This window comes from Artemia sp. Qi Xiang Cuo, chromosome 14 (genome assembly GCF_049724085.1).
Source record: "Artemia sp. Qi Xiang Cuo chromosome 14, ASM4972408v1, whole genome shotgun sequence".
Classification (NCBI taxonomy): Eukaryota; Metazoa; Arthropoda; class Branchiopoda; order Anostraca; family Artemiidae; genus Artemia; species Artemia sp. Qi Xiang Cuo.
This window is the reverse complement of record NC_142807.1, coordinates 11076921-11104558: the sequence shown is the minus strand read 5'-3', so window position 1 is coordinate 11104558 and position 27638 is coordinate 11076921. Positions and strand designations below refer to the sequence as shown.

General features: G+C 36.6%; 1 protein-coding gene across 4 annotated transcripts in view; it reads left to right on the top strand.

The window, feature by feature from the left end:
* Positions 1–27638, top strand: part of LOC148944123 (mitochondrial GTPase 1) — a 104670-nt gene that overhangs the window by 35584 nt on the left and 41448 nt on the right. For 3 of the 4 annotated variants that reach the window (XM_089100518.1, XM_089100517.1, XM_089100519.1), the window contains exons 5-7: positions 4313–4471; positions 9158–9239; positions 18952–19058. In XM_089100518.1, coding sequence (XP_088956644.1) covers positions 4313–4471; positions 9158–9239; positions 18952–19058 — 348 coding nt within the window. The remainder of the gene's footprint in view (positions 1–4312; positions 4472–9157; positions 9240–18951; positions 19059–27638) is intronic. The other variant, XM_089100521.1, reaches the window with a different exon arrangement.

The window sequence follows — 27638 nt, the reverse complement described above, 5'->3', positions numbered from 1 at the left end:
TTGAATGTCATATACTGGAGACTACTTTAAAAAAATGCTGATTTTTGAGTAACACTAAAAGAAGTAACTATGAATTTTCAGTCGTGTTTTATACGTAGTTCGTGTTCAGTAATCATTCATCGCAGAAGAAGGGCTATTAGTTGAAAGGACCCCTCTAAAAAAATTCGATAATTTTATGCCGAAAAATTCACTTCGGGGGTGGGGGGCTTAAATATTTCGCTTTAAAATTTATCCTCATTTACCCTTATCTTTTTGTCCAGCACCACGGGATTAGTTCGGAACAACACCACAATAAGTACACATCACCAGGGTTGCCACCTGTAGTATGAAAGTGCTAATTTAGCACTATTTCATCATGAGTAGCACTGTAGCACGTGTTACATTTACTGACCAATTGTAGCACTTTCGTGCTACAGTTTGTAGAAAGACTGGCGCAAAGTTGATATAACCTTGACCGCCTTTTTGCTGGGTTCTTTTCAAAAGATTGGCGCTAAGTTTGAAATAACCTGACGAAAAATTTGACCTAAAGCTAATCCAAGTTCACTTAAAAGGACCATGCGCATGTCAAAGCGCAAGCCGCGACACTCGCGGAAAAAAAATTTTTGACTTTAGCACCGAAAATCGTTCTGTAGCACGCAAATTTGAGCAATTTTAGTACTTTAGGAACTGACCGTGGTGGCAACCTTGCACACCACATTACAGAACACATAATACATTGCGCAATACTACAGGACAGATGAAAACGGGTAAAGTCTATAACTTGTAGGTGTGCAACTTTCTTTAAAAAAATGTATACAGCAACAATGCAAAAAAATCCCATAAAAATTATATTAAAAGTTACAAAAAAAAACAGTATTAAAAGTAATATTAATAAACTAATGGCAATGTGGTATCGCTCGCTGCTTAGGTTTGGGCTTATTCAAGCTTGTTGATGCTCCTGCCATAATCACACGGCAGTCCAATATATTGATAACACACAGTCAAAACGAATTTGTAGATAATTAATGAAAAAAAAAACAAAGTAAAAAAAGGAAAGAAACTTAATTAACTCATGGAATCATTTAATCAATCACATTATTTCACAAAAAAAAATTAAAAAACAAAGTGAGCGCATCTTCCCTCGCTCGGCTGTATTGTCTGGTAAACTGAGGGGAACGTAATAAGGGTGATTCTGGTACGTACGGGGGGGGCCTCCCCCCCCCCCCCCCGAGGTCTCATGATTTTTTTTGATTTTCCCATAATTTTCTGATACCTCTCACAGAATAAGTGATTTGAAGGATTTGGGCACCTCGAAACAATATCCTTTGTTCGTGCCTGGTGTGACTGCTAACATTTTAGAAAGATGCAGAATATTAAGAAGCTTAAAGGCACTCTTCTTGAGAGTCACATGCTTTTCGATCCATTATTAATTAATTTTTTTGATTCTGAAATGAACTGTATCCTTCTTTAACTGATGTCAGAACGTGAAACTAGAATGAAAATCATTTCTGAAAAAGTTTATCTCTTGGAATATTTTCCAAGGGGATGGGTCTGCCTACTGAAAATGGATTTTAGGGTTGTCAAATTTCAAGTCTTTTCTAGACAAATCTTGTTTTTAGTAATTACCTCTCCACCCCTAACCCATCTGTGTAGGTTTACAGAGAATATATGAACGTAATATACTATGTTACGCACAAAATATTTCTTCAATGAGAGGGAGGCTGTTACCTCGAAGCCTCCATATTCTAAAAGTAGCCTAAAAGTGTCCCTCAGAGTGAAAGGAGGCTAGAGGCCACCCTTTCCCCTCAGAAAGGTGTACTGATCCTTTCCAAACTCGGTCGGTGACGCTTAAAAGTAATTCTCTACACTAATCGTCAAAGCTTAAAAGTAATTCTCTACACTAATCGTCAAAGCTTAAAAGTAATTCTCTACACTAATCGTCAAAGCTTAAAAGTAATTCTCTACACTAATCGTCAAAGCTTAAAAGTAATTCAGGCTCAGGTTCATTTATTTTTCAAATATATATATACATAACACACTAAGTATAAAAATATCTGGCAGAGAGACGAGCTCTTTTTTGCACAGATAAAACAACTAAAGTAATAAATCACGAAACCTATGGATGATTAATCAAAGAAAGAAGAAAGAGAGAAAAAATAGACATAATATTAATTACTCACCACACCACAGCAGACATCCCACCCGACGATAAACAAAAAACAAACAAAATTCAATTTCTTAAACCAGAAATGGGAGAAGAAGAGGAAAATGAAGACCCGAGAAAAAGACCAAAAAACAAAACAAAATATCAAATTAATAATAATAATAAATATAAAAGTAGAATAACTAATAACTGTCCAAAAGGAAGGACTTCAACTTATTTTTTGGAATTCTTAACCAGGGGCGGATCCAGGATTTTTTTTTGGGGGGGGGGGCAAAATACGTTGATCCGAAAAAAAAATTAGGGGGGGGGGGCGCGAAATAGGTTGATCCGATAAACTTACGTTAGGAGCAAGTTTAATTAACGCAAACTTGAGTTGATTAAGTAAATTACACTACTTTAGACTAAGCTAGGGGGGAGGGGGCACCCCCTGGATTCGCCACTGTTCTTAACGACAAATCAAAATCAAAAGTAGACTCGTTTTGGTTCCATGCAGCTCATATTGGTTTCATGCAGCAACCACACTATTTATTAGAGAAAAATGGAACCTCTCTGAAATTATCAATGGCTTGCGTAGTTTACATGTATTGTGAGTTAGGTACAAAGATGACAGTGCTATTGGGAATAGATCAAAAGAAACGAAATAGCTAGACAGTGTCGGCAGATTGTTCTTAACTGAATAATAACGAAGGAAAAGTAACTGCCAGTTCAACAGGAAGAACATTCAATAAAGAATGTAAACTCTTTGTAGAGGACTTGTTTGGAAGAGACGCTGGGGAAGGAAGAAAACTTTTAAAATACGAAGTGCCTTATTTTGTTGTGTTTGGAGGGGAATAAAATGGAATCTGAAAGTATTCAAGTAAATAAGTAGACAGTAATTTAGGTAAGAAGAAGAACAAGAGCAAAATAAGTAGAAGTCATAGCTTCCAGAGGCAAAACGAACTTCATGCGGTGCATAATACCTATGTTCCTTCCAAGCTTCAATCTTAGACTATTAATAAGTGGCTTCCAACAACTCTCTACACTAATTGTCTATTTTGTATAGACTGCATGTATCTTTTTAGATAGATGCACCAACATGCGGTGTTGGTGCACCAACATGCGGTGTTAGTGCACCAACATAATGGTCTCTGGAACCGGGAGGCTATTTAGATAAGTTCGTGATGATTCTAACTCGATCCGCACTCTTAGAATTCTAACTCAATAGTATTTGAGCCTGTCCGGGTGAGAATTAATGTCTTTAGGCATACACTGGTAGAGCACGCCACTTTACAGTGGCATAATGTCTTTTGTTAATTAAAAGGACAATAGAACTTTCAGTTTCTGTTTGAACAAGCCCTCTCCCAATATTCTACAGCCACCGAGTGATTTGCTCATCTCGTTCCTAACGAAACTTTCCCTCCCCCCGGTATGTTTGTCCGACTCGTAAAACGTAACAGAAATGCATTAAACACCTTTTCGTTGTGTTTTTTAATTTTTTTTGTATCCCCCCCCCCCAAAAAAAATTGGATACGGCCTTGTCTGCTGATTTGCTTCATCTGGTTTGTCTGATATTCTGCCAATGCGATTTATTTTTTATGATTTTGTCTTAACATGTAAGGCCATATTGTCTTCTGCCTTCTTTTTCTATTATTATTATACTTGGTGTTACGCCTGCGAATTTTGTAGGTCTTGGAGTGCTTTACATATGATGTTATTGAGTTCACATTACTAAATTTAATTTAAAAATAAATAAATAACTGGTTTTATAAGGTCATATCTGGAAAAAAGGGGCCATCTTTGACGACCAATCTCAGGAAATGTACAAAATTCAGTATTTTTGAAGATTGGGAATTGAAACTTTTAATAGAGGATTTTCAAATAGGCTTTTTAATGATTGCTCCCCTTTTTCTTTTTCCCCTTTTTCTAAATTTATACAACTTTTCGTACACTAATAAATTTTTATATCTATCCCTTAACTTACTGAATTTTACATGTTTAGGATGTTTATATGGTTTCGTTTACTGTTGGCACGGGTTGCACTAAGCTTGCAGTTCTTTACCGTGAACTTTTTAAAAAATGTGCCATTAAAGAGACATCTAAGATTTTTCTTTAAGAAACAAAGATTTCAATACCCCCTCATTTATTGAGTTTTTTTTGTAAAATTCTACTAAATTTGTCTCTCTCTATTAGGCAAAGCTGCACCCGTAGGCGCTGTTGCTGGAATCACTAAAAGTCTACAAGAAAAAGTCAAAATTTGCGAAGATCCAAAAATATATTTATTTGATACTCCTGGTATTATGATTCCTGCAATTAAAGATGCGGAAACTGGCATGAAACTAGCAGCATGTGGTATTTCAATTTTTTTTTCTGGTTCTTGTAAGATAAGATATTTATTGTTTTTAAATTGCTATCACAAGCCCCGAAGGGCCAAATTCGAATTCGGGGTCAGTAAACAAAACATTAATAAAAAGCTTAAAAACAAAGTTACAATAAAAACTGAAACACAAATGCAAAGAAATAAATTTTTAGCACGACAAAATCAAATTCATTTAACATTATTTGAAACAGTCATTTAAATTTGTCATATATATATATATATATATATATATATATATATATATATATATATATATATATATATATATATATATATATATATATATACGAAAGTGCACAAAAAGTACACCTGTAGCACTAAAGTGCTATTTTGGCACTATCTCATCATGTGTAGCAAACATTATTTTACTATTGCACCAAAAATCGCTGTGTAGCACGCAAATTTGGGTTATTGTAGCACTTTAGGAACTGACCGTGGTGGCAACCCTGCTATCTCCTTTATCCATTGCTATGTTGCTCATCCGATCGCCAAGGAACTTTAAGAAGTTGTTGAGTACACTCTTTCCAAGGTCTTCCCAAGGTGTTAATCGATTCAGTGCATTATCATGTTTTTTAATCCATGGACTCGGTTCCCGAGTATATATCTGGTGTTGGAGAATTTCTCGTGGGGGATTTTTCTAGGAGAAATTTTTCTAATAATTTTAGATTTGAAAATACGATCGTTGTTAATACGAAGGACAATTTTCTGTGTGGAAGGGGGGCATTTTTTCTTGATTTCCTTTGATTTAAGGTCGCAGCGACGGGCAAGCTAAAACGTTGACATTAAAAACTTTTTCGTGACTTTTTGTACCCCCCCCCCAACAAAAGAGTTGGTTGGCTCAAATATATTGAAAATACATAAGGAGACACTTTCCCCATTAGTAAGTCGATGCTATTGGGTGGACACTGTTAGTAGGCCGAATTTTTTTTTTTTTTTTTTTTTTTTTTTTTTTTTTTTTTAGATGCAATCCAGAAAAAATTATCTTTTATATGGAAAAAATTTGATTGTGGAGCCAGAGGAGACGTTAGGCGTAAGGAAGGTAAAGTGGGATACCGGAGTTCAAGAAAATCTACAAATCGTATATGCAAAGCATTGGCGGATCCTTACGTTTCAGTTTTTCTTAAGGTATTTTTTAGACATAACTTGCAGATCCATAAGAGCAAAAACTTCTTCAAAAATTGAAGATACAGTCGTCATTAGTATGCGTGGAGGAATTTTCTGCGGGGATTTTAATTGAATTTCCTTATTTTTGCATAGCAGTAACGCGCGAGGGGTACACTAGTTTTAGGATAAAGTAATTCCATATAGTTAACACTCGATACCAAACAAATACATTAAAGTGATTAGTGCTATGTACGAGAATAACACTGCTGCGGTTAAGGTAGGAAATGAGGTTAGCTCTTGGTGTCGTATTAAATCAGGAGCTAAGCAGGGTTGTCTTTTAATCCTCTTTATATGGATTAATTTGATGGACTTTGTCTTAAGGAGTACAAGAAAGGCAATGGGAGACCACGGAATCAAATGGGGAAGAAGAAGTCTCTTGGACTTAGATTATACTGATGATTTAAGCATCCTAGATGAAAGTGTGAGCAAAATGAATGAAGTTTTAGAGGTTTTGCGAGTATACAACTCTGGAATAATCTTGAAAGATAAATTTAAGACGACTAAGTCATTTAGGATTGCAGCGAGTGAAAAAGGTAAGGAGGCGCTGGATGATAAAAAGATGTATCAAGGCTACACCTTGATCTAGAATGGAATTGATGTTAGCAAAGACTATTGGAGCTCAAAATATGTTAAAAGTAAAAAAGCCAAGACTCAGGGAGTTTTTTTTACAGTTAAAAAAAAGTTTGGAAGAATAGGAAGATAAATCTGCCAAACAAGATTAGAATTTTGGAAGCTACAGTAATGACAGTAATCAAACATGGCTCTGGAGCACGGGCGCTCCAGAAAGTACCCAGGTACCTTGCTTACTGACCGTATTTCAAACAGTAGGCTGTACGAAAAGTGTAGTTCACTCCCGCTTTCTAGGACTGTAATGAAAGATAGGTTGAGATGGCTAGGGTACGTTCTGCGGATAAAGGATGATAGCTTGGCAAAGATTGTCCTTTTATATATATATATATATATATATATATGCATGTGTGTGAGAGTGTAAAATATAAAAATATGTAATGTTTTTTATAAAATATATAAAAATAGATGTAAAATGTTTAAAAATGTAAAAATATTAATAATAATTACATTCAGTGTAGTACCACCTTTTTTGTGAGTGTTGCCTCAATGAATCGTGAAAAGAAATACACAAAGCTAATTAGTTAAATTTGGCAATGCTTTACATCCGTAAAAATTCGAACAATAACAATCTTTAGATTCCGAAAAACAACTACACCTTCAAAGGAAAGCTAAAACTAATTAAGCTGTTTAGTGCGGTATGTAGAAGGAAAGCTGTAGCCTACGATTCCTACAGCTGTAGCCTACCTTCTTAAGCTGTTTGGTCCATTACGTTTCTAGATCATTTTTTGCTTACTTTCTTGTTGTTGTTTTTTTCTGTATTTTAATGGACATATTAAAAAAACATAACCATTCCTAGATTTTAAAATATACATTTTGCCCCTCCCTCCTAGATTTTCGTGAATGGACGCCACTGAAAATATGAGAGAAACTTTAAAAAGGGATTCCGTAAGTCGTTAATGTGAATTATAATTCTGCCCGTAGTAATTACCAGGGCAATGAATATTACCAAATGTGAGTCTGATTTGATAAAACTGCAATTTACGAGTTACCAAATTACCAATGAAATGTATATTACCAAATGTGAGTCTGATTTGATAAAAGTGTATTTACGAATTACCAAATTACCAATGCAATGCATACTACCAAATGGGAATCTGATTAGATAAAAGTGCAATTTACGAATTACCAAATTACCAATGCAATGCATATTACCAAGTGTGAGTCTGATTTGATAAAAGTGCAATTTACGAATTACCAATGCAATACATATTACCAAATGCAATTACCGGTGTAAATTACCGAAAACTGAATGACTTCATTAGAGGTTTTTATCATTAAAAATTGGATTTTGATTTTTCTGAATGACTGTGTAAGTTTTCGAATTGACCAATTAAAACATATTTACTCTTTTGGTAATTTAAATTTCTTCTGTCCCTCTTTGGTACTTAATTTTTATTTGCCAAAAAACTGCTTATTAATAAGATAAAAAAAGGAAACATATTCTTTAGCTAATTCACTCTGCTTTAAAGTTCGTGTCTTGTAACATAACGGTTTTTGAGTTTGATTTTCAGTGTTTTTCTGTTGCATCTTTAGTTACTGGAACCATCGTTTCTTAAGTTTTTCGAAGGGTTTATAATGCTTTTAATATCTGTTTTATCAAGGGTCAGGGCTGAACTGCCCCTGGCAGACGGGTTGAAATTCCTTCCTCAGTCTGTCGCGCTCAAAAGTTGTTTTTAATGGAATATTACTCCTTACCTATTTCATGCTTATCCTTTTACTTTTGCACCCTACTTTTTATGAATCCATTTTATATAAGTTATGTTTTTATATATTTTTCACCTTTTTGGCCAACTGTCAAGGGCTAAATGGAAAGCAGGTCGTCCGCGGTTGGCGAGGGAGGAAGTCATAAAGAAAATTTAAGTAAAATGGAACTTCCTGGGAGGGTGTAAAGAGGAAGGATTTGAATAGATCGGGATGGGGGAGGAGTGTGCGTAGCTGTGTTGGCTTCAGGTGGCTTGGTGCTGCGGTGAGTTGTTTGTAGTAGTAGAAAAGGATCATTGGCTATGCCGTGCCAATGGTCCTTTTCTATTAATGTTACACAAAAAAACGCGAAGAAAGGAAACGAGGACAATTAACAGCCAGTGAAAAAATTGAAAAATTATGCAAATATTTCGGTCAAGACCTCCGCCTGACCGTCCTCAGTGCAGAATAAAACTGATAAAAATGTAAAAACCAAACCTTAAAATAAAAACACCAAACTAAAATTGGATGACCCTTTCCTAGTAACTGTGAAAGGGTAACCCTTTCACCGTTACTAGGAAAGGGTCATCCAATTTTAGTTTGGTGTTTTTATTTTAAGGTTTGGTTTTTATATTTTTATCAGTTTTATTCTGCACTGAGGACGGTCAAGCGGAGGTCTTAACCGAAATATTTGCATAATTTTTCAATTTTTTCACTGGCTGTTAATTGTCCTCGTTTCCTTTCTTCGCGATTTTTTGTTTATCATGATTAGCCAGTGTGGTCTCAGAAATTATTTATTAATGTTACCAAACAGAGAATATTAATTATATACAACGGAAGCAGGGGGGAGGAGGGGTGAACACCTCTTACCCCATTTAATATAGCCCTTCATTAAGTTGTACAGTATAGCTCAATATTTCCTTTTGTTTTAAACCAATACCTTTCTAGAGGCTTTTTAACAGAGCAATAAGGCTTGCTTCTCTCTTGCCCTCCCCCTCTTATCAGAAAAAAGCGCAAGTAGATATTTATATATACTATACAGGTCAAGCTATGGTGGGTTAGTCACCCTATTGTCCTCCTAACTTGTTGGTCGCAGTCTTCCCTTGTCAAAATTTAAAATATTGTATTAAACCTTAATATACTCGTTTGATAGGGCTAATATATTCGTTTTGATTTATTTTTAGCAACTTTGAAAGATCATCTTGTTGGCCCAGAACTGATCGCTGACTATATTCTTTACTGGATGAATAAAGAGGGCATTTATTCGTGAGTTTCAAATTTTATTTAACATTTTGGGTGTGTAAGGTCTGCTCTCCTACAGTTTTCAATATGTCAGACGTATGTTGAAAAAGCACGTTGAAATTTGGTTGAAATTGTTGAAAAAGAAGGAAAATTTTACTATTTTGAGGAAGTTTAGAAAAATTTTTCGCTTTAAGCAATTTTTCAAGAAGAATTGTTTTAGAAAATATTGTAGCCAAAATATATTTCTGGCTAGGTGAATTGTATGATCTAAGAGAAAAGAATTCAGTTATATTAGGTATCTTGTCTTTTTAGAGCGCATTACATTTGCAGGGCTGTCGCAAATTCATTTGATTCAGAGGGAACAAATACCCTAATAAAAAATAGTCCCATATATTCTTTCAATAAGTATATACTCTTTATGTCCATATTAACACACAGCTAGCAGTGGACTTCAGTCGACAAGAAAGTATAATACAATAAAATAAAATAAATATGAAAATGAATTATCAAAACTTAGCATGGCATTTTCATCATTGTAGCATTTTCACAGCATTTTCAAGTTCATCATTGCAGTGCTTCAAAAAACACAGAGAAAAGGACGGTAGATACCATTTTGATACCTTGTCTTTGCTGTGCAAGTCTTTAGTGCATTCCTATTATCCTATTACAGTCATAGCCATTCCTAGAGCTGGTGGTGCTGGCGGAAAAATTAATGACATTGCTCTTCTCCCGACTCAAATATAAGAATAAACACGAATTAAAGTGAAAAATTTGACCAAAGTGTGTAACACCCCAGCTGCAGTGCCCCCGCAGCTGAAGGGGGCACTTCGGCTGATTCGGTTGCCCCCGGTCAGCTGATTTGACCCCCCCCCCCCCCATCCCTTTGAATGGCTCTGACTGAAGTCCTATGGTCTTAGTATTCCAACAGAAAAACGAGCAATTTGCTATTATGTATTAGCTGAGATTTCGGTTTATCCATCCACCGAATCACATTTTTGAAATTTGCTATCCAATTTTTTTATTAGATTGAAAGATCAGTTAGAAATACGGCAGAAACGTGAAAAAATTAGACGATTTGCCTAATATTTAATAGATTTAGACCGTTCCCTAAGAAAACGTCTAAACAGAATCATAATTTGATTGATAGACCTGAAACTAATGAATCTAATGACACAAATACGTAGGCCTTTTGTTCCAACTTACAGCTGTAAGCTTGTCAGAAAATCTAATTTTCCAGAGAGGACATAAACCTGAAAAGAATGATGCTAATGACAAGTTCCTTATTATAATTATTTATTATATTTAATATATAATAGTTTTTTATTCGTGTCCCTTTAGTTTTCTACTTGTAGCACCTTGGCTGTATTTATAGATAGAATATCCATTTGGCGAGAACAAGAGGGTTTAAACGATATTCTTTTCTTATCATAAATTGTTGTTCTTATTAGTGTCTTCTTGTGTTTGTTCTTCTTCTGTGTTTGTTCTATATTAATACTTTTTACTATCTCTGTTTAATGAAATAAACTTTGCCGTGAAAAAAAGGGTGAACATAATACTTTTTTCTTACCATGAATTGATGTTCTTGTGTTCTTCTTGTGAATTTGTATACACCAGTTACACTTACAGAGGAATGAAATAAATTTTTAAGCTAGTACTAGTACTAGTGTTTTGCCTTTAAAAGAAAGCGGTGACTTCTGTCAAATTTGAAATTTCTCTTCCTAATTATAATATTCTTAAATCAGCTTGGGTTAACCATTAAGTGGTTTCGGCATTGTGTACGTAATTTTCTATACTAAGTGGTTAAGTTACGGTACATTATGTGTAACGTTTCACACTAGGTTATTAGTCCAGGACTTTTAGCTCAAAAAAGTGTCGAACCCGGACAAAATTGCAATATAAACGAAAATGGTACCAAAATGATCAGAAAAAAATTCTGTACAAGATAATAAAAGTCCCCATAAATCCGAGTGGGGCGAGTACCCGAAAAACAGGGGAAAAGGGGGAAATGCGGGGGAAATTGGGAAAAATGCCGAACATGCCCAGAAAATAGTTTAAAGTGAGTTTTCTGAGGTTTTCACATACGCTGATTACGAAATTGACATCTAAATTTCAGTATAGAAAAAGAGTACTACGGAAAACGGGGGAACAGGGGAAAGAGGGGAGAAAAGAGAAGAATACAGGGTAGGGGTAGAAAGCAGTTTGAAAGATATTTTCTGGGGTATTCCTATCTGGTGATTACGAAATTGAGAACTAAAATGATATAAAAAAATTGATTAACATAAAACGGGAAATGGGGGGGGAGGGAGGGGAAAAAGGGAAATATACAGGGTAGGGGTAGAAAGCATGTGGAAATGTTTACAAATGTTAATACAGGAGATCTATAGAGGTTCGGCTACCCCATAGGTTCGGAAAAGGCAAAAAAAAAACTCGAGAAAGAAATACGGAAAGATACTGAAATTCCTTTATTCCGTATTCCTCGCCGTTATCAACAAGCGCGTGGGTTCGTCAACATAATCCTGTTCTAATTCGACATTCAGTAAGAAAAGCAAGGTAGACTAGTCACCGCGGAGTTCCAGTGCCGACGACAAAACCTATCCTGACGGAATGACATCTAGCGGATCCAATAGTCCCCAGTCTGCGTGGATGCTACACATGTCACATGGTAGCAGGATAAATCTAGGTACGACGAGATTTTTTTGTTAAGTCAAGCATAATTTTGCGTATCGGCAACTCTTCTTTCAGTACTAAGCCAAGTTTAATTCACTATTCATGCAGTATTCCGAAATGGTTTCGATCTTTCGGAAGTTTTTGAAAGCAGAAAGGACTGGAGACTGGGATCTCTACTTATCCTCTCTTTCTGAAATGCTCCCATACCTTGCAGCTGCGGGGCATAATCTTTATGCCAAGTCAGTTCGTCTTTTTCTTCAGATGATGCAGGAACTTGAAACATCGAATCCACAGCTCTTCGGACAGTTTGCAAGTGGCAAGTTTAATGCCCGACGAAGTGATCGTTATTGGGCTGGATTGGCTCCAGACCTCGTCATCGAGACAGTGCTGATGAAGAGCCTAAAAATAGATGGAGGGCTGACAAGAGGAAAAGGGATGACTGAGCTTCAGAGAGACATATGGACAATGTCTATACCAGTGCTCGCTTCAGTGAATGATCTAATGCAGAAACTGACGGGCCTAGAGTACAGTTCTAGTGAACAGCACGTTACTGCAACCGCAGCATGAGTAAAAAGAGATACTAAGGATCTACTGACATTTCTTGAATTCCTTCTAGAGAACTGTCCTTTCACTAGTTCCAGAGTGCTGAGAAGTATAGGTTCCGGGCTGATTGCCCAAAAAGGCGTCAATGCAGAGGATTCTAAAGCTGTAGGTGAGCTGATCCTCCAGCGCATGGATGGCCAATCTGTCGAAAGTTTTTCATTCAGGAAGAAAGACAAAGTCGTTACACTGGCATCCGATGGGAACATACGGATAGATGGCGATATTTTGCATATCGACCCTGCACTGCTTTTTCAACGTCTTTCGACTGCTGCCCATACATCTGAAAATGACATGGCAGAAACTCTACGTTACGAACTGTGCAGTTATCCGCCCGCTTTGTTTGAGAATTCTGGCATAATGCGTCAGCCAGAAAAACCTGCACTAGCAAAAGCAATATGGAAAGAAGTGAAAACGGACTCGATTCACCACCTGGCAGTGTCAGATCGTGTCACTGTAGTTGACGGAGGTTGGCTGCTTCAGCAAGTACCTTGGAAGATTGGTGATACTTATGATTCAATCTGTGACAGCTATGTTTGTTTCGTTACTCGACGCTGTACCTCCCCTACTGTTGTCTTCGATGGATACAGCGCTGGTCCAACCACGAAAGATGCTACCCACAACCGACGGTGTAAGGGAAGCCAGCATCAAGTGATCGATTTCAGTTTAGGGATGAAGCTCCAGAAAAAGAAGGAAGAGTTTTTGAGCAACTCTCAGAACAAACAGCGAATTATAAGCTACATCGGGGAAAAACTCAGAGCCAAAAGATTTGAAGTCGTCCATGCGAAGGACGATGCTGACTATCTAATCGTGAAGACTGCCGTAACGAAAGCAGAAAACTCTGAAACAATAGTTCTTGGCAATGACACTGACCTTCTGATTCTACTCTTGTATCACTTCCCGCCTAATGCAAAAACACTTTACTTCGAATCGTCAACGAACGCAAAAGAAGCGATAACACGGTTCTGGTGCCTCAACGAAGTTCAAAAAACGGGAGAAGTATCCAGGCTACTTCTGGTAGGGCACGCACTCTTGGGATTTGACACGACCTCACGAGTCTTCAGACTTGGAAAGCAAGCTGTGCTACCTCTTTTGAAGAAGAGCGAAGTGTTCAGAAAAAAATGTGAAGTGTTTCTGGATGAATCATCGTCTAAAGATGAAATTGTAAAAGCGGATCTTCTCCTCAGCTTGTATAAAGCACGACCAAACGAAGATCTCACTAAGCTGCAACATCGAATTTTCTTGGAAAAAGTTTCTTCGTCAAATACTACGGCGTTTGTTAAGCCTGAAAGGCTTCCGCCAACCGAAGCTGCAGCTTCATTCCACTCCCAGTGAGTGCGCCTCCAGATATCCCGTTGGAAAGGGAAACCAGCTGACCTCGACCCGGCTGACTGGGGTTGGGTCCTCAGAGACCATAAATACTCACCTGGGATGACCGATTTGTTGCCCGCACCTCAGACTCTTTTGAGTGTCGTGGGATGCAACTGTAAGACAGGCTGCGAGAACTCGCGATGCAGATGCAAGAAAAATGGATTAGCGTGTACGTTCGCGTGCGGAGAATGTCAGGGTATCAACTGTTTGAACAGGGACAACGAGATTGTCGAAGACGAGGAGCTCGACTAGTGACATCAATGCTGTGTTTTTCAAGTCAACTCTACTGCCTTAAAAAGTGCAGATTTTACCTATAGTTACTGAAGTTCTTTTTTTAGTTTTTTATTTAACGATATTGCCTTCGAAAGTCCAAATTTTACCTATAATAGCTGAAGTTTTATACTATGATCAATGCCAAGCAGTTGTTTTCTTTATGTCTAGTAATTCAAATGGTTGTTAGAAATGTTTGTGATTCAAGAAAATAAAAATTTGATACTTAAGCGAGATATTTTTTCCATAGGCCTACTAATTACCCATTAGCAGCTGGCTCAGGAGTCAGGCCTCCCTTCCCCTTTTCCGTTATTTCCTCCAGTTCTGTTCGTTTTTCATGGTTCTCGTTTTTTTTCTTTTATTTTAGGTGTCAGTGTCGTGATCAGCAGATAGGAAAACCCCAGAAAACACATTTCAAACTGATTTCTACCCCTGAATTCAATTGTCCCTTTTCTTCCCCTCTTTCCCCCTTTTCTCCCGTTGTGGTGCGGCTCATGTTCCTTCTTTCATTTTGGACGTCAGTTTTATGAACAGCCGATAAAAAGACCCAAGAAAATATAGTTCAAAATGTTTTCGAGCCCTAACCTGTATCTCTGAATTTTTTTCCCCTCTTCCCTCAGTGCGCTCCATGGTAAATATTACTGGTAGTCTATAATGAATTTTATATGTCAGTTTCGTAATCAGCGTATGGGAAAGCCCCAGAAAACTCACTTTGAACTATTTTCTGGGCATGTTCGGCATTTTTCCCAATTTCCCCCGCATTTCCCCCTTTTCCCCTGTTTTTCGGGTACTCACCCCACTCAGATTTATGGGGACTTTTAGTATGTTGTACAGAATTTTTTCTGATCATTTTGGTACCATTTTCGTTTATATTGCAATTTTGTCCGGGTCAAACCCTAAAAGTCCTGGACTATATCGTAAAAATTCGTGAAACGATCAGCACCCTCTAAAATCATCACAATCATCATAAGTAAACAGTTCAAGGGGGGTATTGAAAAGTTAAAACGGGGAATGGAGATGGTGATTCAAGCTCTTTCAAGTACTAAAGGCTTTCTGGGAAAGATTTATTAATTTTTGTATCAAAATTTATGAATTTCAAAATTTATTAATTTTTTTATCAAAATTTATGAATTTCAAAATTTATTAATTTTTTATCAAAATTTATGAATTTCAAAATTTATTAATTTTTTTTATCAAAATTTATGAATTTCAAAATTTATTAGTTTTTTTATCAAAATTTATGAATTTCAAAATTTATTAATTTTTTTATCAAAATTTACGAATTTCTCATGCAGAAATTCTATTTTGTTGTTGCTCTATTGACTTTTCTGTAATGTAACACTAGCTTCTATAATGTAGAGCTTGAATCTACTTGGTACTCACGTTAGGTCATAACGTTAAAACATAACGTTAGGTCATGAGTTATGCTATTGTAAAAACTTCTATGTCGTATAGTTGTGCCTAAGTTATAAATGTTTTTTTCCGGGGCGCCTCACGAAAGGTGTATGTACTCTCTTTAAATTGGCAATTGAGTATAAACTCTTGAACTGGCTAACATTGTCTGCTACCTTTAGCCTATATGCTCCGGGAGAGAATTCCACAGCTGTGGTCCTGCAAAATGAGGAAATAACGATCCTCGTTGAGTACTTCGAGCCTCAGACACTATCCCTGGAGAATATCTAGTTTCGTAACAATGATGTAACGAGTTAGACTTAAAAATTTAAAAATTTGTTAGTTTAGCTTGCGTGAATCTGTGAAGAATAAACTGGAAGAAAGAAATGAATTCACGCCAGAATTACTCAATTTAGTTAAAATTTCTGACCTTGTATCTATATATGTATTTTTTTTCTTGAAAATGTTTTTTTTTCTGGAAATTGGCACCTTACGATTTTTTGGCCTAGGGAAACGATCTAGATAGGTCACGAGTTTAAAAAAAAATTCGTTTAGACCCTTGTCTTTCCAAAAAAATTTCATTTGAGAATTGTCATATTCATATACATTTCAAGAGCATAAATTACATCCTTTTTCCTCCCAGGAGTGGTCGTATAGTTCTAGGTATCTATGACGCATGCAAAATTACACAAGATGAAAAATTACTCTGAACAGCTAAAGCAAAAGGTATGGAAGAAAGAAATAGTAAAAATCACGTAGAATTGTAAAGGAAAACAATGCAAAAATCACGTTTAATTGCAAAGGAAATGAAATTTGCTGTTAGAAGACAAAGAAAAATTACAGTAGAATGAAGGAATTTGTTAGTTTAGCTTGCGTGAATCTGTGAAGAATAAACTGGAAGAAAGAAATGAATTCACGCCAGAATTACTCAATTTAGTTAAAATTTCTGACCTTGTATCTATATATGTATTTTTTTTCTTGAAAATGTTTTTTTTTCTGGAAATTGGCACCTTACGATTTTTTGGCCTAGGGAAACGATCTAGATAGGTCACGAGTTTAAAAAAAAATTCGTTTAGACCCTTGTCTTTCCAAAAAAATTTCATTTGAGAATTGTCATATTCATATACATTTCAAGAGCATAAATTACATCCTTTTTCCTCCCAGGAGTGGTCGTATAGTTCTAGGTATCTATGACGCATGAAAAATTACACAAGATGAAAAATGACTCTGAATAGCTAAAGCAAAAGGTATGGAAGAAAGAAATAGTAAAAATCACGTAGAATTGTAAAGGAAAACAATGCAAAAATCACGTTTAATTGCAAAGGAAATGAAATTTGCTGTTAGAAGACAAAGAAAAATTACAGTAGAATGAAGGAATTTGTTAGTTTAGCTTGCGTGAATCTGTGAAGAATAAACAGGAAGAAAGAATTGAATTCACGCCAGAATTACTGAATTTAGTTAAAATTGCTGACTTTTCACACTGCAATGAAGAAGTGTTAATTTAGCGTCTGCAAAGATATGCAGAAAGGATAAAATAAATTCACACCTGAATTTCTTAATTACCCTGGAATGGAATAAAGTTATTTTGGAATCTATGAAGGATAAACAGGAAAGAAGATTTGAATTCATGCCAGAAGAAAAAGAAATCTTATCACTGACATCACATTTATATACGTTCAAAGAACAAAAATTCGTATTGTATTCGTATTGTAGGAAGTAGAAATTGAATTCACGCCAGAATTTTGAAATTCAACTGAAATTGCAGATTTGCCGTTTTGAAACTGTGACTTGAAACTAAAGAATGAAATGATGATTATGAAAATGCATAATTTAGATATTTCAGAGGGCATAGGCATTAGAACATTCCTGGTTGCTACTGAATTATGTAACAACGCAATTAAAGCAAACATATAACAACTGCAAAAAAAAACTGGAAAACAAGTTTTTTCTTATCTATGACGTCTTATCTATGACGTCATGCGCAATTACACATGGTTCTGAGTGAATCCGAACAGCAAAATTAAAAGACATGAAAAAACGTCTGAGGGTAGAAGACATGCAACAACAAGCATCACGACGACTCTGAAATGAGAATAATGGACAAGGAAATATTCGGTTTGAAGAAGAGCGACACAGGGATGATCACATCGAATCGGAAATGAAATCCCTGTGGTTAGAAGAAGATAAAAAATGATAATCACAACGAGTCCAAGAACAAAAGAAATCATTAATTTTTGATTCTTTGATGCACTAACAGGAGGGAGGAATTGAATTCACGCCATAATCTGTTGATTCAATCAAAATTGCTGATGTGACACTTGATGACTTAAAACTAAAGAATAATTAATTACGATAATTACGCTAATGCGTAATTACAGAATCAAACATATACAAGTCTGCCATCTACTGAGTGCTGGGGCTCGGGATCCCGGTACTAAACTTTATATATGGACTTTTGACGTGTCTAAAATATGTGAATTCTTGAATTTTTGAGCTGAAAAAAGTGTTTTTGGTTCTTCAGGGTAATCAAGATTAATTTTTATAAGTATTAGCTTATTCGTGTTTTGTATCTTTTTTTAACGTTTAGTGTCTTGTTTGGGGTAAGGAAGGGGGGTTCGTTCTGGGAGCTAGCTTGTAAATCTCTGCTTAGACACCGCTTTTTATATTAAGCTCTAGGGTGTGAGTAGTAATAGTGATATAATACTAGTTTTGGCAGTTCCGAATGAAACGATTGAATTTCGTCTTAAAAGATTGTACTCTTGTATATAGGGCTATTTGGTATATGTTCGTAGAGAGGGAGAGGGGAGTACTTTTTGGGAGAAGATACCTCCCACTTCTGGAAAAATTGTAGCAACACTCTTTCTTATCTTTTGGACTCATGTCTCCTAGGAAACATTCTCTAATCTCCTCTCGCTCTCTAAGGATGGAACCTACGTACACTAATGCCTTTTGAGTGTTGCTTCTTCTATCAGGATGTGCCTTGCCCCAAGGCAGTTGCTATGACTTGATAATAGAAAATTACATAGTAGAACATAAAGAAAAGAAGTTGCAGAAGAAAAGGCATTTGATTGCCCTAATATAATTTTGAATTAATATTCCTGCGTGGAAGCTTTGGTAAGTCCTGGTTTGGTAAGGAAAAGTAACGGTTCGTCGTCCGATTCCGGTTCAGTAATTGGTAAATGCAAAGTTTTGACCAGTAACTGCGTTACCTCAAAGGCAAACTCACAGAGACTTATCGTAGCGGTCTTTTATTGCAGTTAGTTTCAGATATACTGACATGTTTCAAGCGCATTGGTCAATCTCTTTGTTACGGTAGTCGGTATGAGCGAGGCTGTTAAACAGCACGAATGTAGTTAGTTGGCTGACACCTGGCAACTCAACTTACTTAAATTTATACTGATTTTCTCTCGTTATGTGATAGTTCAATTGTTTTTAGGTATATCGATGTGTTTCAACTCCCTGCGCCTTCTGATGATATAGCGGAAGTTCTGACGCGGATTGCTATATCGCAGAACAAGTTTCTTAGTATACGTCAAGCAAATGGTAATTATGTTTCTCCTTCTTTGTGGGGTTTACTGCTCTAAGGACCGCCAGTCATTCTCTCTCTCTCTCTCTCTGTCGTTCTCTCTCTCCCTCTCTCTCTATCTCTCTCTTGCTCAATCAATCTCTCTCTCCCTCTCTTTTTCTCTCTCTCTCTCTCTCTCTCTTTCTCTCTCTCTCTCTCCCGCACTTTTGAATTCCACATTGTAGAGAAAGATAAAAAAGCATAAACCCTCATAGCTTTCTCAATTGACTATGTATATCTAGGACATAAGAAATTATATGAAACACAAAGGTAGAACGTTACACCGAGAATATAGAGACATCGAGAATATCTTTCCAGAAATCGTCCGACAATGATAAAATTTATTTTGGATCAGAGCAAAAAGCTATACGCGTATGATAAGAAATCCTGGGAACCATCTTCCTGGAGCACATATTCTGTGTCTTATTTTCATGGCCACCGAAACAATGTTTTTGTCTCATAACCATATAGCGGTATATGTATTATGTACATATTTTGCAAATACATATATTTTCGTACTGTATATTATTATTATTATTATTATTGGGGTGGACTCACTGTTCCTGGGTAGAGACTTATTCCAGAGTGCCCTGCGACTAACAACAAAGTTGATTTGGTTTCCTTTGGATGCCAAGGTATTTAAGGCTTCATAGCATTCCAATTCTCTGTTTTGCCAGCTCTTTAAATTCTGAAGAGCCTTTACACATGCTTCATTGTCAGTTAAGATGTATATATTTCTTCCTGTGCTTCTTTTTTGTGATAGTCTTCCAGCCGCCCGTTCTATTCTAAATATTTCAGTCTGAAAAACTGCAGCCAATTCTCATAGGTTATAACCACCCCCTTGTCAACATCCAGAGTGTCAAACCGCGAACCATCAATATAACAGACTATCGCATTACTTTGATGGAGCAGCTGTATCTGCTGCTCTACTTTCTTCCTATCCTTTATGACAACCTGGAATGGCCTCTCCGGTTTTACTGTTGGAATAGGATTACCATTAGGCATCTTCAGCTCCTCAAACTGCCTCCTCAAAACTAATTTCCTCCTTGTCAACATCCAGAGTGTCAAACTGCGAACCATTAGTAAAACAGACTATCGCATTACTTTGATGGAGCAGCTATACCTGCTGCTCTACTTTCCTCCTATCCTTTATGACAACCTGGAATGGCCTCTCGGTTTTACTGTTGGAATAGAATTACCCTTAGGCATCTGCAGCTCCTCAAACTGCCTCCTCAAAACTAATTACCTCCTTTTCAACATCCAGAGGGTCAAACTGCGAACCATCAGTATAACAGAATATCGCTTTTACTTTGATGGAGCAGCTGTATCTGCTGCTCTACTTTCTTCCTATCCTTTATGACAACCTGGAATGGCCTCTCCGGTTTTACTGTTGGAATAGAATTACCCTTAGGCATCGGCAGCTCCTCAAACTGCCTCCTCAAAACTAATTACCTTCTTGTCAACATCCAGAGTGTCATACTGCGAACAATCAGTATAACAGAATATCGCAATACTTTGATGGAGCAGCTGTATCTTCTGCTCTACTTTCTTCCTATCCTTTATGACAACCTGGAATGGCCTCTCCGGTTTTACTGTTGGAATAGAATTACCCTTAGGCATCTGCAGCTCCTCAAACTGCCTCTTCAAAACTAATTACTTCCTTGTCAACATCCAGAGTGTCAAACTGCGAACCATCTGTATAACAGAATATCGCAATACTTTGGTGGAGCAGCTGCATCTGCTGCTCTACTTTCTTCTTATCCTTTATGACAACCTGGAACGGCCTCTCCGGTTTTACTGTTGGAATAGAATTACCCTTGGGCATCTGCAGCTCCTCAAACTTCCTCCTCAAAACTAATTACCTCCTTGTCAACATCCAGAGTGTCAAACTGTGAACCATCAGTATAACAGAATGTCGCAATACTTTGAGGGAGCAGCTGTATCTGCTGCTCTACTTACTTCCTATCCTTTATGACAACCTGGAATGGGCTCTCCGGTTTTACTGTTGGAATAGAATGACCCTTAGGCATCTGCAGCATCTCAAACTGCCTCCTCAAAACTAATTACCTCCTTGTCAACATCCAGAGTGTCAAACTGCGAACCATCAGTATAACAGAATATCGCAATACTTTGATGGAGCAGCTGTATCCGCTGCTCTACTTTCCTCCTATCCTTTATGACAACCTGGAATGGCCTCTTTGGTTTTACTGTTGGAATAGAATTACCCTTAGGCATTTGCAGCTCCCTGCACTGAAGTAATACGAATGTCGACATGGCCATTATTTTTCCCAATTTTTATTTGCTGTCTTTGGACCCATTGACTATTTATCTGCAATCTGACAGCACTTTTTGTGGCTCGCAATTCGAGTTTAACTGATCCAAACATTTTTTTATATGACAGCATTGGTCTGATTACTGTTTTATATAAATACAAGATCTTATTAGGAGAAAAGCCCCAGCTCTTTCCCACCATTCATTGACAATAAATTAGGGAAGCTGTAGGTTTCCTTGCTTTTTCAAAGTAGTGAACTTTTTCAATTTAGCTGGTGAGCAGTTATCACCTCTAGATATTTCACCTGTTTCTTCACCAGCTACTTAACTCTTTCCAGGAGCTTACCGCAGTTTATATTTCTGTGACCATGTTTGGATTTCATCCAGCATGATCTGTCCCAATTCAAAAAGGGTACTTAGATGTTTTCCTCTCAGTAGGGATACTAGATCGTCCGCAAATACCTGGCTTTATCCGTATTGCTATTTTAGTAAATTCAAGAAACTATTCATGACCAAATTCTACATGTGTGGGGAATTTAGATCCCTACCCCCTGCGAAAAACCTTCCTGAACAGTTTTTGATTTCTTGATTCCCTTTTGCCCTACGACTACCGATTTCCGAGCATATCGGAATTATATTTGTGAATAGATTAATCTAGTCTTACTTCCTCCTTGGCCACTTCTATGGATTCGAAGGTACCATTATCAAATGCTCCTTCTATGTTAAGGAATATGACACGGCGTTTTCTTACATCCTAAAGCTTGTTCTACCCTTAGGATGAGAAAGAGTATTATCCTACCCTTAGGTTAATACTACTTTTACTTTTAGGAAAATTTACTACTCCAGGTAAATTTTTCGCAGTTCATATTATTGACTTATGAATAAAGTGAAAATACCTCTCGATGCCTTTTTTTATGCTCTTTCCAAATATAATAATCATTTTCGTCGCAAATGAATTTTACCCCCACCCCTATATACCAATTCAGGGTATATATTGGCAGATTAAGGGGGTGAGGGTAAAGTTTATTTCTGATGCAAATGAGAGGTAAGTTTAAACTTTACCCTCACTCCCCCCCTAATTTGCAAATATATACCCTGAATTGGTATATATAGGGGTGGGGGTGAAATTGATTTGCGATAAAAATGATTATTATATCTGAAAAGAGCATAAAAAAAGGCATCAAGTAATATGCTCACTTTATTCGTAAGTCAATAATATGAACTGCGAAAAATTTACCCTACTCTATCCCAATCTATTCAAAGCCTCCCTCTTTACACCCTCCCAAGAAGTTACCATTTCCCTTAAATCTTCCCTTACGACATTCTTTTAAAAAAAAAGTCCGAAAAAGAAGTTTTTCAAACAAAGAGAAAGGGCCATATTAAACTTAAGATCAACAGAAATAAATCATTATAATAATTAAAACTCAAAACGACTAGAAATTACTATTAAAGAATAATTGAAACCCAAAACGACCAGAAATTAAATAAACAATCATAAGAAACAAACATAGAACAGGTACTAATATAAATGTATAAATAAATTTTAAAACGAGTAAAACTTAAATTGAATATTTAAATCAAGCCTAAAACGAAAAAATGTCACTACAAATAAGAGTTTCGCTACTGCCCCCTTTCCTAACTGTAAGAGTCTAAAGCCTACTGTGTCATTGGTGCTTTACTGAAAACTAATTATATTACAAATATTTTCTTTTGTACTTATTACAACATTGAAAATAAAAATACAAATTTACAGTGAAATAAAATCTTGAACTGCTCTCCTTTCATTAGTTAATATCATTATATATCAAATATTCAGTTTAATTTTATTTGTTCTTTCCAATGACCATTCAAGACACATATAGTTTTCATAACTATAGCTATAGTTTTTATAGCATATAGCTTTAGACAATTACAGTTAGGGAAGGCGGCAGTAGCCAAACTCTTGTTTGTAGTGATTTTTGTTCGATTTAAGATCGATTTGCACATTCAATTTAAGTTTACTCCTTTTAAGATTTATTTATTCATTTGTATTAGTACCAGTTGAATCTTTGTTTGCTATGATTATTTACTTAATTTCTGGTCGTTTTGAGTTTTAATTATCATGGGAATTTATGTCTGCTGATCTTGAGTTTTATATGGCTTTTACTTTTATTCCAAAAATCCTTTTAATTAATTTCCAAGGCCGTTTACGGGGGGACTTGTAAAAACGTAACAAAAATGGACATGAACAAATTTTGTATGCGTTTTTTTAGTTTTTTTTTGTGTAAAAACCCCCAACAAATTTTTTTTTTGGTAAAACCCCCTCTGAAAAGAAATCCTGGGATTTCAAGTTTTTCAACGTTTCCAATTTCAATTTTTTTTTTTTAACATCAAAGTTTCATCAAGTTCCTCGAAAGTAGTCACAAATAGATGTAATAGCAGTTGCATGCAGTCGCAATCACAGTTGCAAGTAATCATGACTACGTGCAACTCCTGTAGTAGTCACAGATAGATATAATAGCAGTTGCATGCAGTCGCAATCACAGTTGCAAGTAGTCATGACTACGTGCAACTCCTGTAGTAGTCACAAATAGATGTAACAGCAGTTGCATGCAGTCGCAATCACAGTTGCAAGTAGTCATGACTACGTGCAATTCCTGTAGTAATCACAAATAGATGTAATAGCAGTTGCATGCAGTCGCAATCATAGTTGCAAGTAGCCATGACTACGTGCAACTCCTGTAGTAGTCACAAATAGATGTAATAGCAGTTGCATGCAGTCGCAATCACAGTTGCAGGTAATCATGACTACGTGCAACTCCTGTAGTAGTCACATATAGATGTAATAGCAGTTGCATGCAGTCGCAATCACAGTTGCATGTAGTCATGACTACGTGCAATTCCTGTAGTAATCACAAATAGATGTAAGAGCAGTTGCATCCGGTCGCAATCACAGTTGCAAGTAGTCATGACTACGTGCAACTCCTGTAGTAATCACAAATAGATATAATAGCAGTTGCATGCAGTCGCAATCATAGTTGCAAGTAGCCATGACTACGTGCAATTCCTGTATTAGTCACAAATAGATGTAACAGCAGTTGCATGCAGTCGCAATCACAGTTGCAAGTAGTCATGACTACGTGCAACTCCTGTAGTAATCACAAATAGATGTAATAGCAGTTGCATGCAGTCGCAATCATAGTTGCAAGTAGCCATGACTACGTGCAACTCCTGTAGTAGTCACAAATAGATGTAATAGCAGTTGCATGCAGTCGCAATCACAGTTGCAAGTAGTCATGACTATGTTCAACTCCTGTAGTAGTCACAAATAGATGTAATAGCAGTTGCATGCAGTCGCAATCACAGCTGCAAGTAGTCATGACTACGTGCAACTCCTGTAGTAGTCACAAATAGATGTAATAGAAGTTGCATGCAGTCGCAATCACAGTTGCAAGTAATCATGACTACGTGCAACTCCTGTAGTAGTCACAAATAGATGTAACAGCAGTTGCATGCAGTCGCAATCAGAGTTGCAAGTAGCCATGACTACGTGCAACTCCTGTAGTAGTCACAAATAGATGTAACAGCAGTTGCATGCAGTCGCAATCACAGTTGCAAGTAGTCATGACTACGTGCAACTCCTGTAGTAGTCACAAGTAGATGTAATAGCAGTTGCATGCAGACGCAATCACAGATGCAAGTAGTCATGACTACGTGCAACTCCTGTAGTAATCACAAATAGATGTAAGAGAAGTTGCATGCAGACGCAATCACAGTTGCAGGTAGACATGACTACGTGCAACTCCTGTAGTAGTCACAAGTAGATGTAATAGCAGTTGCATGCAGACGCAATCACAGTTGCAAGAAGTCATGACTACGTACAACTCCTGTAGTAATCACAAATAGATGTAATAGCAGTTGCATGCAGTCGCAATCATAGTTGCAAGTAGCCATCACTACGTGCAATTCCTGTAGTAGTCACAAATAGATGTAACAGCCGTTGCATGCAGTCGCAATCACAGTTGCAAGTAGTCATGACTACGTGCAACTCCTGTAGTAGTCACAAGTAGATGTAATAGCAGTTGCATGCAGTCGCAATCACAGTTGCAAGTAGTCATGACTACGTGCAACTCCTGTAGTAGCCACAAATAGATGTAATAGCAGTTGCATGTAGTCGCAATCACAGTTGCAAGTAGTTATGACTACGTGCAACTCTTGTAGTAGCCACAAATAGATGTAATAGCAGTTGCATGTAGTCGCAATCACAGTTGCAAGTAGTCATGACTACGTGCAACTCCTGTAGTAGCCACAAATAGATGTAATAGCAGTTGCATGCAGTCGCAATCACAGTTGAAAGTAGTCATGACTACGTGCAACTCCTGTAGTAGCCACAAATAGATGTAATAGCAGTTGCATGCAGTCGCAATCACAGTTGCAAGTAGTTATGACTACGTGCAACTCTTGTAGTAGCCACAAATAGATGTAATAGCAGTTGCATGAAGTCGCAATCACAGTTGAAAGTAGTTATGACTACGTGCAACTCTTGTAGTAGCCACAAATAGATGTAATAGCAGTTGCATGCAGTCGCAATCACAGTTGCAAGTAGTCATGACTACGTGCAACTCCTGTAGTAGCCACAAATAGATGTAATAGCAGTTGCATGTAGTCGCAATCACAGTTGCAAGTAGTCATGACTACGTGCAACTCCACGTAGCCCGACTCTTTGTATATATAACCACTATAAATTAATTGGGTAATTTTACAAAGGTAGGGTAAAGGACAACTTTATTCAGTGTATAATTAACTCTAATGGGAAAGGCCCTGACGTTTGAAAAAGATCGATGTTCGTATTTATCGATTCAGTGCATAATCATGTTTTTCGATTTATGGATTTAATGCCCCCCAGGGGGGTCTTCGGGGAATTTCCCGCGGGGGAGGGGAAATTTTCGAACACTTTTGAATTTGAAAATATGACCGCTATTGATAATTAATTTGGCGGGGGGGGGACTTTCTGTAAGGGGATTTTCTGCGAAAGTGGAATTTCCCTTGTTTTTTTTTTAGATCACAGCAAAGCGCAACGGGTAAGCTAGCCCTAAATAAACCAAGAAAAAAACACATAGTTCCTCTTTTGTAACTTTGAAAGCTGAAGTGACTACCTTGAATAACTTATACTTATCGTAAATATTTAAAATACGGTGGGGGGAGAGTGTTCTCTCCCATATTATTAAAACATAAGCCAAAGTAAGCGAAAAATTAAACGGACATCAAAATCAACGTTAATAGAAGGTGGTCGAAGTATTTTAAAATTCATCCATGTAGATGTTCATCATGTAGTTGAACCATTAATAAAAGTCCTTCGTAAACCACTTGTTAAGTATAAAAAAGGTGGTTTTAGCTATTCGGTCTGTGCATTTTAAAAATGCAATTTCTCAGAATTCGGTGAGGGAGAATAAGGGGGGGTTGGAAATGGGATTCATCTTGAATATGGCATTTTAAAAACTGTCAGGCACAAAAAGTGTTAGTCTACGGGTTTGAAACATCTTCAAACCAATCGAGGGTAATAATACATCGAATAAAATATGAATATTTTATCGATATAAAATTTCGAAGGAATGTCGCCCTTCGAAAGTACAACAAAAAAATATTGGAATTTGTTTTCTGGTTTATGTTGACATGGGTATTGAGTGCCCTTTCCAAATGTTTTTTTTTCTAAATTTTGCCAAAAGTTTCCTAACTTTTTTCAGATTTTTTTAGAACTTTTATCTTTTGTTTTATTTTAGCCTACTGAATTTACCACACTTTTTTTCTAGAATTAGTGAAAAGTTCACAAATTTCCCTAAATTTCACTAAAGCCGCTAATTCTACTAGTTCTACTATTTTCATCTATTTTCGATCTACAGCACTACTGTGGAAGCAGAATCACTGGCTGAAAGTTCCAAAATTTTTGCTAAAAACATTTTTTCTACTGCCTCAAAATTTTTGCATTTTATTGAGTTAGGATTTAACAGTTAAAAAAAAAAATCACATAGGAAACAGCGTTGCCAACGTTTGAGATAAATATTACTAGTGTTATCACAAAAATTGTACCTAAAAGATTATTTTGGTGCAATTATTGTATTCTGCCTCAGTTTCCATTTCACAAACAAAAATAATTTTGGCACAAAATATCGATGGAATGTCACCCTTCGAAAGTACAACAAGAACATATTGGAATTTTGTTCTGGCTTATATAGACAAGGATATTGGGCTCTCTTTCCAAATGATTTGTTTCTAAATTTTACCAAAAGTTTCCTAACTAATTTATTTTC